The 16,290-nt window shown below is 45.0% G+C and overlaps 1 protein-coding gene and 1 long non-coding RNA gene across 7 annotated transcripts in view; both read left to right on the top strand.

Annotated features, from left to right (window-relative positions):
* Nucleotides 1–12,246, top strand: part of SYNRG (synergin gamma) — a 34,212-nt gene extending 21,966 nt beyond the window's left edge. For 4 of the 6 annotated variants that reach the window (XM_085078564.1, XM_085078562.1, XM_085078565.1 and 1 more), the window contains 8 exons: nucleotides 4,764–5,366; nucleotides 5,686–5,849; nucleotides 6,517–6,570; nucleotides 7,280–7,376; nucleotides 7,650–7,798; nucleotides 10,346–10,456; nucleotides 10,998–11,033; nucleotides 11,961–12,246. In XM_085078564.1, coding sequence (XP_084934690.1) covers nucleotides 4,764–5,366; nucleotides 5,686–5,849; nucleotides 6,517–6,570; nucleotides 7,280–7,376; nucleotides 7,650–7,798; nucleotides 10,346–10,456; nucleotides 10,998–11,033; nucleotides 11,961–12,092 — 1,346 coding nt within the window. In that variant the 3' untranslated portion in view covers nucleotides 12,093–12,246. The remainder of the gene's footprint in view (nucleotides 1–4,763; nucleotides 5,367–5,685; nucleotides 5,850–6,516; nucleotides 6,571–7,279; nucleotides 7,377–7,649; nucleotides 7,799–10,345; nucleotides 10,457–10,997; nucleotides 11,034–11,960) is intronic. The other 2 variants (XM_085078563.1, XM_085078568.1) reach the window with 1 other exon arrangement.
* Nucleotides 12,247–12,249: 3 nt separating this feature from the next.
* On the top strand, nucleotides 12,250–15,428 carry LOC146429270 (uncharacterized). The gene is made up of 2 exons (XR_014855767.1): nucleotides 12,250–13,183; nucleotides 13,216–15,428. It is a non-coding gene; the product is annotated as an uncharacterized LOC146429270 (long non-coding RNA).
* Nucleotides 15,429–16,290: the final 862 nt, after the last annotated feature.

The following is a 16,290-nucleotide window of genomic DNA, read 5'->3' as shown; positions in this document are numbered from 1 at the left end:
ACTGTGTTGCTGTCTAGACTTTTATGAGTAGAAGCCCACTAAATAATATTCTGGTATTTATTTAGCTAATGCAGTGTGAATTAATCAGAGTCCCAAAGTAAATACCCTGCTCCCTTTTTCCATTTGGGAAGCTCTGCCTTTTAAATATTGAAACTTTCAAACATGAGTGACAGCTGCAAATTTGTGGCATGTAATTATGTCACTTCAAATTCCTCCAAATGCTGAGCCACTGGCACCTCGGGATTAGCATCAAATTAGCAGACAAGGTAAAAAGCTAAAAATAATTGAGATGTGGAATAGTTAAAATGTTGTGGGGTTTTGGAGTTGCCACAAGTGCAAAACCCAGCCTGGGATGTGGCAGAATGTGGCTTTTCTTCTTTACACCGAGCTGGAGAGACTTTAAAAGAAAAAAAAAAAAAAAAAAGAAGAAAGGGAGAAAACCACAACAGCCCTCCTTGAATCTGGAGATCAGTAGGTTGTGCCCAGCCCTAAAGGTTTTTAAACCAAAGCTTTGAACATAAAGCTGAGACTTAATTCTGCAGGGCTCGTGCTGTTTGTGTTTGTTCAGCCAATCATTCCTGCAGGAGAGAAAGGAACATTCATGGCTGTGTTTAGTACGTTTTTGTCCAGACTTGACAGTCAGATTCACTGCCTTGCCCTCATTTGGGTTAATTCTGTACACAGAGGAGTTTATCCACCCTGGTTTATCCCAGGAAAGCCTCTGACAGGGAGGGTGTGGATGTGTTTGCCATGGTCTTCCCCAGGGCCTCTGTAGGGCTTTATTTTGCTGTGAAACGTCGTTTATCATGATGATTTCAAAATAATTAGCAAATCCTGTAATTCCTTAAGGTCTGGAGGCTTTTCCATCCTATTTCCTTAATTTTTATTTATCTTACAGTCAGCATTCTCAATGGTTTCCACCCTAACTACAGCCATTCTTTCAGGAAAGCAAATGGGAATAATTCCCTTATTATTAACTGTTCCAGACTTCCCCAGCTGAGAAATGGGCTTTGGATTTTTCTGCTTGCTGACAGGCATGACACTGATAGCAGCAACGCAGGAAACTCTGTATTCTTCCAGTTTCTTCTCCTTTTACAGCTGGAGAGCCCCTGGAAGCAGTGAGCAGGTGGTTCTGACCCCACACAGCTCTGGGTTCCTGCAGGGGATGTTCCCAGGGAAACAGCAATGATGTTGTTCTGCTGGCAGCACAACTCCACAGCTACCCCTGTGTCACCCTAACAACCAAAACGTGACACCAGAGTTAGGTTTATTCACCAGAATTTAACATCTGCTCAAATCCAAAAACCTGAAAGACTCCTCTGCTGGCTGAAATTCCTAAATTTATTCCAATGTCCCTGCATTGTCTTTTTCAGTTTTCTTTGGACAATCACTGGTGCTGTCAAGGGTTTTCCTTAAATGATTAAACTGTTGACATAGAAAGCTCCAGCTTGTAATTTGCCTCCAGCCATAATTTAATCCTTGGTAGTTGAAATAAATTATTCTAGTTGGCCTAAATCAGGGTGGCAAGTTTTCCTGTAGATGAGATAACACTGGGAATCAGCACTTTAATTGTATTTCATCCTGCTGTACATTCTGTGGCAGCCTTGCTTTGCCTTGGTTGACTCAGAGAGGATGAGCAGGCAGGTTGGACTTGGGGTTTGGGAGTTCAGATAAATGGAAAATAAATGGTAAATATTCCAACCCTTTTTGGTTTGGAAGAAGTATTATTTGGGTTTGGTTGTAACCATTGTGTGTTCCCACAAATGAAGGATTCTCATAGGGTTTTGAATGGATTTAGTCTTTGCTCATTTTTTTGGATAGTATTTGATGCTTCTCATCAGTTCAGGTCCTGTTCTCACTCAAAGTGTCCTCCAGGAGGAGATGGGCGTTGCTCTTTAGCCTCTGCCTTGCCAGGTGTGATGTTTAGTTAGAAGTAATTAATACCCCCCAATTAATCATCTCTTCCTTTGAAAAAAAATATATATTACTGGTAAGACATTCACATCTAAAAATATTTAATTTTTATACCAGCCCAACAGAGCTCTGATTCCACCAGAGGTTAAAACTGCAGCACTGTGAGCAGAGCTGTTAGATTCCTGATGGATCTGTGCTCTGCAAGGAAAAAGCTGCTGGAGGAGAGTTCTTAACAGTGCTTAATAAGCCAATCTTTGTGCCAATAGTGAAGGTGCTCACAGCCCAGAGGGTTCTCTGGGGTCAGCAGGAAGTGCTGTGCACATGTGAGCAGGGGCAAAACTCCCCCTCACTGTGCAGCAAATGTGCCAAGAGCTCAGAGTCCTTTTGCTTTGCCGTGGCTGTGACAAAGTGAGGGTTTTACTTCCTCTCTCCAGAAACCTCCAACCTGTGGCAAATGATTCTCTGAAGTGCAGTGCACAGCACAGCAAAGTGTTGGGGTTTTCTCCAGGAAAATCTTCCCCAAAGCGAGTTTTCCTGGGATTATGGACAGCTCCACATTCTTATTTTTCATACTTCTCACTAAATCATTTCAGGACTGCTTGAGCTGTAAACACTGACTCTGAACACAGTGTTTTTCCTGTAATATAATACTCCTAGGAGAAAGTTTATTCACTGGAGTGATCCTTCTGCAATTATTAAAAAAAATCAAATGTACAGATTCGAACCCTTACATTTCACCTCAGCCCTTGCACCTCTGCAGAGGTTTTGTGTCTGCCTGAATTCACACATAGAGAATCTTGAATCTTAGTTCATGAATAATTAAACTATTGTTCTGCCTTCCCTGCCCTGCCCTATTGATTGCAGGTGAGTTCAGGATTCCCCATGGAGCTCGCTGAGCCGGGATCAGATCAGCAGTGCTCTGACCTGCTCCTTTAGGATGTTTGCAGCTCAAAATCTTAGCAGATATCAAAGGAAAAATTCCCAACAGAATGTGAGTGTGCAGATCCTTGGAGTGAGATCATCACTCTTCCCTTTCACTCCCAGGGAACGTCAGAACAAGAGTGATGCTCAAATCTTTGCTGGGTTTTGGAGTCAACACAGATTGAAGGGAAAACAGAGGTTGCCTGGTACATGGTGGTATTTCAAAGATTTCAGAGATCCCAGGATTAACTAATGGCTCACGTGTCTGAGGTGGTTCTGTCTCTCTCTTTCATGCAAAGCTTTCATTTCCCTTCTTTAAACAAAAACTTGAGAGCACAAGGTGTGGTCTGTGGTGATAAATCACCAACCCCTCTCCAGGCAGCTCCTTTCACCTCGGAGCCTTTTTGTGCTGGGAGCAGGTGATTTCATCTCTCTCTGTTTACCCTCTGCACACTCAGTGTTCCAGTGGCACTTGGCAATCCTGTGAGCGTGCAGGGGGCTCAGCTCTGGATTTGGGATGTTTGGGATGCTGTCATGGGCAGAGTGGCAGCTGCAGGAAGGCCCTGGGGAGGAGCTGATGGATGGCACAGCTGACCCATCGCAGTGCCCATTAAACTCCATCAGTGCATTGTGTATTTGTTAGGTTTTTCATTAGCCAGGGATGTGGGTCATGCCTGGGAAGCAGCCTGGAGCCTGGCCTGCTCTCCCCTTTCGGTGAAATGAATAAACTGAGGCAGAAATGGTTTGTTAGAATGGTTTAATCCTCGGGCTGCTGTGGCTGGATTGAATAAAGAGGACAGCTGGGAAGTCAGCTTGTTCCCACCGTGGCTCTGTCAAAGCCCAGTGTGCCAGGCTGTCCAGCCCGTGGTGTTCAGCACCAGCAGCTCAGCTCAGTGAGGCTCAGGGAATATTTTGTGGTCTGGGTTTGCTCTCTGGAGCCACTGAACCCCAGGCACTGCACAGCTCTAATCCAAACTGACAACTGCTCCTGCTGGAAAACAAATGCCAAATGTAGGATAGGAGGGCTGGTTTGTTGGGGAGGGGGGGTTTGTGCTCTAATGAAAACTGCCCAGCTCTGTGTGACTTCACTGGGGATCAATCAGTGTGGAGGTGAAAGATCAGTGGGGTGGGAGCAGCCAGAGCCCCAGGCACTGCAGCTCTGCTCTCACACCTGCCCCTGGCAGGGAGAAGAACCTATTGGGCCATGTAATCACCAGGTGGGTATAAATGTTTGGAGCTTTCTGCAAAATAATTGGATTTTCTCTAGACTTAGCTCTTACAAACTATTTATTCAGTTACAACATGATCTCTGCAATATCCCTGTCAGTGCTGGCACCTGGAAGTTTGACGAGTCGGCCGTGCGGCGCTGCAGGAACCCTGATAAGCTCCAACAGGATTTCTAGGCTTTTTTAGATTCTTGCAGCACATTTTTATATGTTATTTCTATCAAAGCATGAATATAAAATTAAAGTGTATTAATACTTTATCGGAGGAATGGAAAAGTCAGCCTGGTCTTCTGTGTGCTTGGATTTGATAAGATGAAATAACGTGTTAAAGGTGTTTGAATTGTAACATTTATATTTTGATTGTAGATTCTGCAGCCAGAAAACTCAACTGGTGATCTGTGCAGCCTGGACTGGCCAGAAACTGATATTTTTAAAAGTGTTTCTTCACTACCCTTAGTGGTATGGTGACTTTCAGCTTAGAATGTAAGATGGCATTCAAAGGTCAAGGCTTACATTTATTGACCAGAGAAATTCTTGTATTAAAAGCTCAGGTATTTTTCAGATTATTTTTGTGCAACAGTGAGACAACAATTCCCTGCCTTCCTTCTTGCAGTTCCTCCCCACTCCCAGCGAGTCGTTCTCACGCGGCATGGAGAGTTTGAGATTTAATCTTCAGCTCCTAACTGTGGGGGTTTGTTTCAGATGTGGATGACATAAAGTGTGGCCCCTTTGGAAGCTGCCACAGTGGCTCTGCAGTCAGCAGCCTGGCGAGCTACGACTGGTCCAGCTCTGACAGAGATGATGCCCAGCAGGCCAAGAAGCTCTCCTGCCTCGCCCAGCCCTCGGCCAGCTGCTCCTCCGCCGCCACCTCTGTCCTCCAGAAGAAGGAGACCCTGTTTGGCAGCTCGGAAGACATCACCATGACAACAGTTTCCAAAGTGACAACCTTTTCCAGCGAGGATGCTTTGCAGGATGTTTCCTTCGCAGCCTTTGCAAACTTTAAGGACCCCGGGTTGGTCTCTGGTGCTCCAAGTGATGATGACATTGGAGATTTTGGTGATTTTGCCAGACCTCCCTCGGAAGCTCAGGATGCAGCAGCAGCTGACACAGCCCTGGGCACTGATTTCCTCACTGGAGTCTCCTCTGAGCTGCACAGAGAGGCCACAGATGACTTTGGGGAGTTCCAAAGTGAAAAACCAAAAATCAGCAAGTTTGACTTCTTGGTGGCAACTTCCCAAGGCAAAGTGAAATCCAGTGAAGAGATGATCAGGAGTGAGCTGGCAACCTTCGACCTGTCTGTGCAAGGTAAGGAGCCTCATGGTGCACATGCTCATTATAATGGAATTATAAATTAGCTAATGGGGATTGTTCCAAAGGCTGCTGGAAACGACCTGAATCTTCTCATTGATTTCTGTGGCATTTGGAGCGGGTCTTTTCCTGCAAGAAAAATATTTGTTGTGCCAAAAAACCTGTAAGAATTGAGGGACTGGGGAAATTTTCAGCAGTCACTGAGCAAAGAGAAATACTTGTTCTTCAGGAGGAACAGGACAACAGGACAATTCATTTTTAAATAGCCTGCATCTTTAGAGAAAAGGAATAACTGTCTGTAACCTGACTTTTTTAGGGTCTCATAAGAGGAGCCTGAGCCTGGGTGACAGAGAAATCAGTCGCTCCTCACCTCTGCCAGCTCTGGAGCAGCCGTTCAGGGATCGCTCCAACACCCTGAGCGAGAAGCCAGCGCTGCCTGTGATCAGGGACAAGTACAAGGACCTGACTGGGGAGGTGGAGGTAAGGAATTGTCTGGAATTCCGAGCTGGCACTGATACCAGAGGTGTTTTGTATCCAACTCCTCGGGGTTTGAGCCATTTGCATAGGGGTGTGGCTGAGGTGGTGCAGTCGGATGTTGTGAGTGGAACCTGGAAGTTTCTCCTCTCATGTCTTTAAGGGGAAGTGGGAAAAAGCTGTTGTCTGACACACGGAATCACTTGACCTTGCAGCCTAAGCTTATGACTGGGAATTAGTTACAATTTAAATCTAATCCCAGCTTTGGCACTGAGACCGTTTGCTTTGGGAAATGGCATCACTTTTTGGCTGCATGGTAGTTATTTCTCTTGCTCGTCCTGAGAAGAGATGGGAAAAAGACTCAGATTAAATTCTGCTAATCCCCACTGCTAGAACAGCAGACTGTAACAAATGTCAGGAGGAAGTGTGTGCAGTGAAACCTTTTACCCTATAAGATCTTCCTTTTGAAACTCATTCTCGCTCCCAGAAATAAAATTTGAGTTCAGGTGCATAGAAAATCTTAAAAGAATGAGGGGAAATTAGGAATAGACCTGTTAAAAGTTCACACGGGTGATCTGCAAATAGTCTTTTTAAATACCTGCCTGTTGTGTAGGAGAAAGGGAGGGAAATGTGTGTAGGAGCAAGACTGAGCTTGTCCTTTTCTTTGCACTAGGAGAGCGAGAGGTACGCCTATGAGTGGCAGAGGTGCCTGGAGAGTGCCCTGCAGGTGAGTGTGGCTCCTCCTCCTCCTCCAGATCCTTCCCTCCTCCCTGCAGGAACCTCACTGAGCGTTTGAGACCAGCAGGCAGAGGAAGTGTGGGAATGAGCCCTGGGAATTGCAGTTTTGGAACCAAAAGCTGCCACCTCCTCAGCTAAACACCCTACACTAATCTCCCTGTCACTGGGGATTAGTTTGGCTTTTCCCTAAGTATTCCAGCTCTCTGGTTAGTGGGGTGGTCCTGTGTTTGGTGCCCAGTTCTGTGGTGTTCAGGGCACTGGGACCTGTGCCTGGCTGCTCAGGGCTTCCTGAGGAGCAGAGCTGTTGATGTGCAGTGCCCAGGGACCATTCCTGTGCTGCTGTCTGAGATTCCACAGCCACATCAGTGCTCCTTCACATTTCCTCTTTGCATTTGAGTATTAGGCAGCCCAGACTGTGAATGCTCTTATTGAACTAGATAGCAAGGCATGCATGCTCTTAAAACTCTTATTTTGGTAATGAAAATATTGGAGGGGAATGCATTAAGGTTTTAAATGTTCATACTTTCCCCTGATCTACTTAAACTGGAGTGTATAAAAACATGCAATGGAGTGTGGCAATCATCTCTTGTTTAATTTGCCTCCTTTTTTTAATAACAGTTTCTGCTGGGGGCAATCTTGTTTGTGATAATTGTTTAAAGGTAGAAACCCCATCATTGTACAAAATTCATTTCCACCAGGTCATAAAGAAAGCAAATGACACCTTAAATGGAATAAGTAGTTCATCTGTTTGCACTGAAGTTATCCAGTCTGCTCAAGGCATGGAATATTTACTAGGTAAGTTTTCATTTTCCACGTGTTTTACACTGAAAGTTTTTCTCTTAAAATCAGGAATATAGAATCACTCTTCCCCAAATGACATGATTTCTTAGCTTAATCTTTTCCTGCACCTAAATAATGAAAAACTTCTCTGTCAAATAAATGTAACTCCAGCTTTGAACTAACCCTGCATGGTCACCCCTCCTGTGCCACGTCTGGTTTTGCCATTTCTCAGTTCAAGGCTCAGGATGCAGTGAATTCTCTGCAATCCTCCCTGTTTTACACCCACAGGGGTTGTTGAAGTCTACAGAGTAACAAAGAGGGTGGAATTGGGCATCAAAGCAACTGCTGTTTGCAGTGAGAAGCTCCAGCAGCTGCTGAAGGATATTGATAAAGTGTGGAACAACCTGATCAGCTTCATGTCCCTGGCTGCTCTGACGGTAAGAACAAAATAAGCTGCCTGCTTACTCAAACAAATGTCATAATTATATTTAAAGACACTTTGCAGGGTGTCCTAACCTGACAGTTTGGGTTTTTTCCTTTGGGAAAATGGAAATGCACTTACTTGTGAACTCCTGTTTAAAACCCCCCAAGAAAACTGATATTTATGCACAAACACGATGTTGTCTTACTTAGTACCTTAATGATTTAGGTGATATCCTGTGTGTCTCCAGTAAGGCAAATTTAATAAAATCCAAATAAGCCATTTCACAAAGCCAGAAGGACATGGACATGTCTTGTTTTTTAATATCCCTGCAATTGGTTTTAATGCTCACAGTTCCAAAACCACACTGTGGAGCAACACAGGAATAGCTAAACTGTTTTCCCTTCTCTCTGCATTTGGAAATGCCCAAGTTTGTTTTGGTTTCTGCCTCAGACTAAACAGCTTTTCCTGCTCTGGGCTGCCAGGAAAATCTTCCATTGCTCCCAGACAGTGTGGTAGGAGCTGGAGAGCTCTGGGCAGAGCTGGGTGAGGTGTCCAGGCAGGGATGGGGTGTGAAGGGTGACCCTTTAGAGCTGGGGAAAAAAAGAGGAGTACAGAATACACACAGATAGAAGGCAGGAAAATCCCTGCTGTTAAATACCTTGTGGTTTTTGTGTGTTTGAGTTGCAGGAGATACAATGTGCAAAATTACTTCCTTTAACCATGGAAAAAACTCATATTTTTAGATAATCATCCATCTGTGTTGACTTGCACAGTGGATCCCTTGAACTCAGTGCACATCTAAGGAGTCCTTCAGCTCTCAGGATCAGCACATCCCACCAAGCATCACTGAGCACATCATTACCATGGGGAGGTTTTCACTGAGCATTTTAATCTGTGGCTTCCTCCTTGCACTGCAGCTGTGGCCACAAAAGGCTTTTCCTTCCCAATGAGCACTCATTTATAAGTAAGGCCTGGAATACTTGGTTTCTGCTCCAAATACCCATCTCCAGCTCACTGGCATTCCCTGCAAGGCTGGTGTTACAAATGATCAGTCCCTTTTTACACACCTTTTGCACATTTTAAACCTCCCCAGGTATTTTGGTGATGTCCTGTGATGCACACAGCCTGACATCCTAGGGAATTTATGTTCTCAGTATTTTACTGAATTTATTGAATTATTGATAGGAACAATCCCAAGAGCTGTCAGGATCTTCTTCTAATTTAACAGGTGGATTAAAATATAGTTCCTAAAGTGCTTTTCCTTGGAAGATTACAGGGATTACCTGAAAGTCCAAAGCTTGGCCACGTGTTCTCCGAGCCACAGCAGCTCCTGGCTAAATTTTAAGCACATTAGGAGAGGCAAACAGTGACTTCTCCCATGCAACACTGAGCCCAGCTGAGCTTACCAAAAACCCAGGGGCTCATGACTCCTATAATTCTCTAAATCACCCCTCTTTTTGGTTCTCTTCCCCACGGGATTCCATGGAAAGGGTGGAGCCCACACCTCTGGTGTTACAGGCACGGATCCTAACTGATGCAGAAGTGCCAATTAGCTGCAGAGAAGTATTCCAGCTCCCAGGCATGTGCTGGGAAAGGTTAATTTTATCTTTTAAAGGATTTTGTTACAAGGTAATTTTATGCACAGCCTTGTGGTTTCTCACAGCAAATTGCAGGATGACCTTCTCATTTGCTTCACTGATGCATTTGGTAAACAAATATTAGAGTGCCTTTATTAATTTGATTGATCTACTTAGAGATTAAAGGGTGGTTTTTTTTTCAGGATTCCAATTATTCTCCAGCCATTCAGCAGGGCAGCGTGAGCAGCATACCCAGAGTGTGGATTAAGAGACACATGGCCTGGGCTCACACCATTTTTTAAGCTTCTTGCATTTTTAGTCATTCCTTTTATTTGCACTACTGTTTTCCTGCAAAATTTGAACGGTTTTATATCACCTTTATGCAATGTTTTAATTGATCATTCATCCTGTGGCTGAAATGTGAGGTTAAATGCTGGGAAAGTGGCCATATTAATATATTTTTTACAGGCTTTTTCTCCCACCCTTTGCCTCTCTTTAACCTGAGCTTGTCTATGGCTGGTGGCCTGAATTCTTTGGTTTGGTTAACCTTAATATCCCATTTTGTACTGCTCTGCCATATTGTAGCTTCAAAAAAAACCCCAAAAGAGAATCCCAGCTGCCCTTTTTCACTGAGGCAGTGTCCAGGACAATGAATCCTGCTGCAGCCACCTCTCCAGGGCTCCTTCCCCACAGCTGCACAAACACCTGCAGCTCCTCTGTTTGCCTTGCCCCAGTTCCCTGTGCTCCTTCCCCTCTGGATGTGGGAATGTGCAGCTCAAGAATTCCTTCCTTTGTAGTCTTTTTTAAGGCTGTGAGAGTTATGAATTAGTGCAGATGGAGATGGCAAATCCATCCTAACAGCTTTGGTGACTGTCACCCCTGCCATGCCTGTGTGACACTCTGGTGCTCACTGCTTTTTATCATAACATCTGAAACTTTTCAATTCCTGAAAATGCCTAAATGTTGTTTTCTCCTCTCTTTAGCCAGATGAAAACTCCCTGGATTTCTCTTCTTGTATGCTGCGCCCAGGGATTAAAAATGCCCAGGATCTTGCCTGTGGAGTTTGTCTCCTCAACGTGGATTCCAGGAGCAAAGTAAGTGTGATGGTTAAATCCTTTTGAATTTGCGGTTTGGACATTCATTTATAGAATCCCAGAATGGTTTGGGTTGGAAGGGACCTTAAAGCTCATCCAGGGCCATGGGCAGGGACACCTTCCACTGTCCCAGGTTGTCCAGCCTGGTTTTGGACACTTCCAGGGATGGGTGGATTGAAAAAATTGTCATGGCTGTAATTTGTAAAGGGCAGAGGCAAACTCTGACCTGTAGATGAGTCTCAATAAAATCATATAATCAAATGTACAGTGCTCCTTGGGCTTTGGTGTGACACAGCTGTGGAGAAAGGGTTGAGTTTAATTGTTCCTAATGGGGGAAAAACTGGGATACTGAGATTTAAAAAGTATACTTTTTTTTTTAACAAATAAAAACTTTTAATGACTTTTCTCCATGAAATGGCTCACCAGAGGGGACTGTTGCCATTAGCAGAGCTGGGAGGGACTCCCAGGCCATGTGCAGAGTTGTGCCAACCAGTTAAAAAGAGGCACTTTTCCTGACTTTTTGGTTTCAACGTTATTTCAGAAAGAAGAGAAACCTGTGGAAGAACTTCCCAAAAAAGTATGAACCCGTAAAAAACATTCTTTCTAGACTCATTCCTTTTGAGTGTGGAAGGCTGAGCTGCTAATGGGCTCTCAGCTGTCATTCTCAATTGTACCAATCATTAATCCTCTTCTCCAGTCATGTTTTGTGGCCCTTAACTCCTGATCTGATCAACTAACATGCTCCAGAGCCTCCCCTTGTCTGTCTGCATGCCTGTGCCTTGTGCCCAGCTCTCTGGTTTTGTGCTCCTTCTGTTGTGTGCTGGAAAATCCCTGAGTTCTGAATCCATGCTGCCTGTGTGTCTGTGGCAGGAGAGGGGGGATTTCAGGGGCTTTGTGCTCGAAATATTGACTTTTGGCTTTGTGTAACAGGCAGTGGCATTTTTAGAAATCTCTGCAGGAAATCCAGGGTGTGGAGAGCAGGGCTGGGATATTTTTTTAAATAGGGAGCTGTGAGGCATTGGAAAAGTATCTCCTAGCAACAAACAGCGAGGTGGTTTCAGCCTGTTCATGGCTTCACACGCTCAGAGGCTCCTATTGTAAAGCAGCTTCAATTAACAGGAGCAAGAAGATCAAATTCAACCTGAAATAACACTAATAGCAAGAGTTGCACCTGCCTAACCCACAGCCAGGCTGGAGGCAGGGAAATAAATGCAGGAGCTGTGTGCTGGCAAGCAGGACAAGCTCTTCCCTGGGCAGGGAGATGGAACAGAAGTGGAGGATGCAGGGAGCAAGGTGAGTTAGCTGCCAGGGTCAGGTCAGGACTCCCTTCCTGCAGGTCTAGGTTGGCTCAGGTGTGATGGATGAAGGTTTTGTCCACCAGCAGCTAAAATCAAATATCATTTATGGGGTGGAGTGCTGGGGGAGGGCTCTGTGCCATTTTCCACTCTAGGTTTAGACCCTGGAGTGGATCAGACTGTCACACTTGTTTCAATTCTTCTTCCAGGCCTTCAATTCTGAGACAGATAACTTCAAGCTGGCTTATGGAGGGCATCAGTACCATGCCAGCTGTGCAAACTTCTGGATCAACTGTGTGGAGCCCAAACCTCCAGGGCTCATCCTGCCAGACCTGCTCTGAAAGCAGCTGCACTGCAGCTGGAGCTTTGGGGCTAATCATGCAGGACTTGGGGTAACTGCTGTGGTGGAAGGGCTGGAGTTGGGGTCAGGGTTTGAAACGTTTGGGGTTGATTTTTGGACCAAAAATCAGTGGATTACAGCTGCTGTTACAGATGGCCAAGGTTTGAGACATAACCAGAAAATATGTAATATTACACAAAAAAAAAGTGGCATTTCAGTCTTTCTGAAGGTGAAAACATGTTATTCTGTGTAAAAGCAGCCTGGTAACCATGTGCATAAACCTGGGAGAGGCCAGCATGGAGCTTCCCAGAGAACCTGGAGTGCTGGGCTGATTTGCATAGAAACAACCACTTAAATACTTGAAATCTGTATTTGCAAGCAAATCTTTTCTTTAACGTTTTTGGGACATGGACCTTGATGTTCTTTATGTATTTGCTGCTGTGGTATCACAGCACATGAGTCACAGCAGCATCCGAGGCAGAATGAATTATTGACTCAGAAGGAGAAGCTGCTGTGTGTTTGTACTTCCACTGCTCTGTGGTGGAAGTTGTGCTGGATGCAGAACTGGTTAGTGCTGGGAGGTGAGGACTGGAAAACTGCTGAAATTTCCCCTGTGCTGTCTGGATTCTGTAGTACAGGCAGCTGGAGTTTAAAGCTTGTGGTGTTTGTTGTAAATACAGACAAAGTTCCCTGGATTTGTCCTGAGCTCCAGGTATGATTGTCTCTCCTGACCTTTTGGGAGCTGTGTGGCTGCAGCTCTGCTGGAAGCTGGACTCTGCTGATGCAGCACATCTGCTCCTGTGTAGATACTTTACCTTTTTTGGCTGTGGAGATGCTGTTCCTGATGGGATGGGGTGGTTGTGTGTGACTCGTGCAGTCTGGTGCTACCTGTAGTAACGTGTTTGTGACTCAGAGCTGGCAGCACAGAGGTGGCTCCTGCAGCAGGGAGTGGGATTTGACACCCAAAGGGATTTCATCCTGCAAGTTGGTGGTCTCAGCAAGCTGTCCCTGCTGCTTTGTGGCTTTTGTAAGTGTCTCTCTGGACAGCTTTGGGCAGCAGACTCTCACTAAAGTGGGGTGTAAATCCATGGGGTACAACTTTCTCCTTAATTTCTGGGTGTTAGTCTGAGTTCTTAGTCTCTCAGATCTGTCCCTTTTCTCCAGAGATCCCAAAAGCTCCTCTGAGTTAATCCTGCCCCCATTACAAGTACCTGACACTGACCTGTGGTTATTTGCTGAAACAGAAATTACAATGAGGAAAACGATGCTTTGTATTTAAAAAACAAACAGGCTTAGTTATACGAAACTATTAATTAGCCCAAATGAAAGAATCTTGGCTCAGAGGTGTCTGGCTCCTTCCTTACACCAATTACAATAAATCTCCTTGCTGCCTCAAATTAGCTCATTCATGAAGTAAAGCACCATGTGCCTCCAGCTCCAGCTGATCCAGAGGCAGATATCTCGTGCTGTGCTTCCCACATCCTGCCCAGGAATTACCAAAAAAACAGGGAAGCCACTCATTGCTTCTCTCCATTTATTCGATTTTATTATTATTTATCTCAATTTATTATTATTTATCTCCACTGCTTCTCTCCAGCACCACAGCTTGTGCCCACAGCCCTTGTTTTCCAGCACAGTCAGGGCTGTGTGTCCCTCAGCAGTGTTCCCACAGGATTTGGGGACAGAGAGCCACTGACAGGTATTCCCCAGTGGCTGGGAGAGGCTGGTGCTTGGGGAATGCTGTACTGGGAAAAGGGAGTTTGCTGGCAGCCTGATTTCCACCACAGCTCCCCAGCACTCTGCTAGAAAGGATTTTTTTTTTCCCTAATTAAAATAAAATGCCACAAATAAGAGGCCACAGTATGAAATTTAAAGCACCAGCTGCATTGTCATAGCAGCATCCTCCAGTGCTGGTTTTTCTGTCCCTGTTATCAGGTCAGCCCCTCTCTGGCTGCATCCAACGTGGCTTTTGGCCCATAAAAATAAGGAATGGACATTTACAATTCTAATTGCAGCAGAGCTCACTGGAGGATGACACTGCTGCTCTCCTGCTCCCACAGAAGGGAGAGCAGCAGGCACCATGCCTGTCTTTGTGGGGAGCAGGAAGCATTCTGCTCCCAACAGCTTCAGCCATGGGAACACAGGGAACATTTGCATGGAGATCCCCTCGATAAAGGCATTGCACAAGGAGGAGCAGCTCTCAGATCCCAGTCATCCCAGTGACTCACTGGAGCATTCAGCATCCTCTGGGATGTTGTTGCCAGCCAAAGCCCAGTGTCCTTCCAAGCTGTATCCAAGGTGACAGGATTGTCACAGCACACCTTCCCCTGCTGCCTCTGCTGCAGGCCCCCAGGCACGCTGCCTTCCCCCTGCTTGTGCCCAATTCCAGACCTCTGATTCCTTGTCCTGCATGGATTCTCTCACTGGAAAACAGAAACGAGATTTTCTTTGTTTTTTAAATCTGTGTGGGGCTGCCTTAGTGTGACCCGTGGGACGTGGGGTCTATTTGTGTATATTTGGAGTTGTAAGGAATTATTTGCTCGGTTATTTAATGTATTTATGGCTTAACCCCGTTGTGTTCCTGGTGTTTCCATGCTGTGGCCATGGCTGGCAGCTTTTCCCTGGGGCTGGGGCTGCTCAGCCTCCTCCCTGCCCTCCCTCTCTGTGTTTGGCTGAGTTCCTGCAGCCCCTCAGAGGTCACCTGTGCCCTGGGAATTGTCACCTCCTGCACTCACCATTCATTCCAAGGACTTTTCCTCCCTGCCAGCAGCTTCTCTTCCCTGGGTTTGGTCAGAGCAGCTCCTTCCCTGAAATCCTGCAGGGTGTGGGAGGGAGAGTGAGGTTCAGCCCCAGGTTGAGCAGAATTCCAGGGGTGCCTGGAAACCCACGGGATGCTCAGAGTCCTGTCAGCTACATTGGGAATCAGAAACTTGAAACAAAACCTGCCTTTCCAATAAAAGCTGCTATTGTACAAACTGCTGCTTTGGATTTCTTTTTAATTCTGGGCCTGTATTTAATTCCAGTTCTCAGTGCTAAAATATGAATGTCATAATTTTATGAAGAAAAGTGATCAGAAAACTTCTCTTTCTATTGTGATTCTTCTCCTGGCCTCTGGGCAAATGTTATTTTTCTTCCAGAAGTGGTTTTGTGATTATTAGTTGGAGCTGTTTGGGTTTGTGCTGTGCTGGAGTTGCTGCTGATATTTTAAATCTGATGAGAATAAGTGTTATTAATTGACTTTAGTACCTTGTTTACTCCCTTAATTCCTGCAATGATTTATAAATCCTGTGTTGAGATTCAAACCTGGTGTTCAATAAAAAGCTCATTTCATATCTGACCAGCCTGGGAAGCTGAAATATTTATATCATCATGTAAGCAAAACCTGCTTTGTGGCTGGGATGGGGAAGGTGTCTCACCAAATATTGAAAGGTATAAAATATTTTTCAAACTATTAAGCTACCATTTGGAAAAGCCCATGGGGAGCAGGGAAAAGGGTGTTTCCCCTGAAAGCCAAAGGGTGTGCTTGCAGCAATCCAAGCTAAACCAGGGCTCTGTTCTTTGGTTTCTGTAGATTTGAGAAAGGACAAAAAACTGGATTTTCAGGGGAAAACTTGCATAAAATTTTTTGCTGGAGTGAACACAAGAGGAGCTTTTGCAATGAAATACCCAGAAGCACTAACACTGTAATATAACCTTGAATAATGTAACTTGGAATAGGGATTTCAGGTGAATTCTTTGTTTCTTGATGTCCTTTATTAGACAATTTCACTTTTTATAGGTCTAACTTTCCCTTGTTTAAAAGTCAGCCTTTTGTGCCTTCTTGGCTGAACATCACCATCTTCCCCACCCCTCAGTCCTCAGCAAGTGTGTGTGTGTGTAGTCTATGGAATAATTCAAAGTGGAGAATTTTTACCTTTCAGTTTTTATACAAAAAATGCTGTTCAATCCTACTTTGCCCATTTTTAGGTAAAGTTTAATTTTGTGAGCAGATACCAGTTTTTAGCTTTTTTTTCTCCTTTAAAATGCCATTTGTTGGAACATCTCCAGACCAATGATTAATCTTGATTTTCACTCTCTAGTTCCTCACTTACCATTTCCCTGGCTGAAGTTTAACTCCTGCTAAATTAGGGAGATGAGTCTCCTGTGTCTGTCTGCCACTGGAACTGAGATCAACCATGGAACCTGAGCTGGGAGCAGCT

This window comes from Lichenostomus cassidix, chromosome 19 (assembly GCF_008360975.1).
Source record: "Lichenostomus cassidix isolate B80296 chromosome 19, HeHo_3.0, whole genome shotgun sequence".
Lineage (NCBI taxonomy): Eukaryota > Metazoa > Chordata > Aves > Passeriformes > Meliphagidae > Lichenostomus > Lichenostomus cassidix.
The sequence above is the reverse complement of the archived record's forward strand: the minus strand, read 5'-3'. Positions and strand labels throughout refer to the sequence as shown.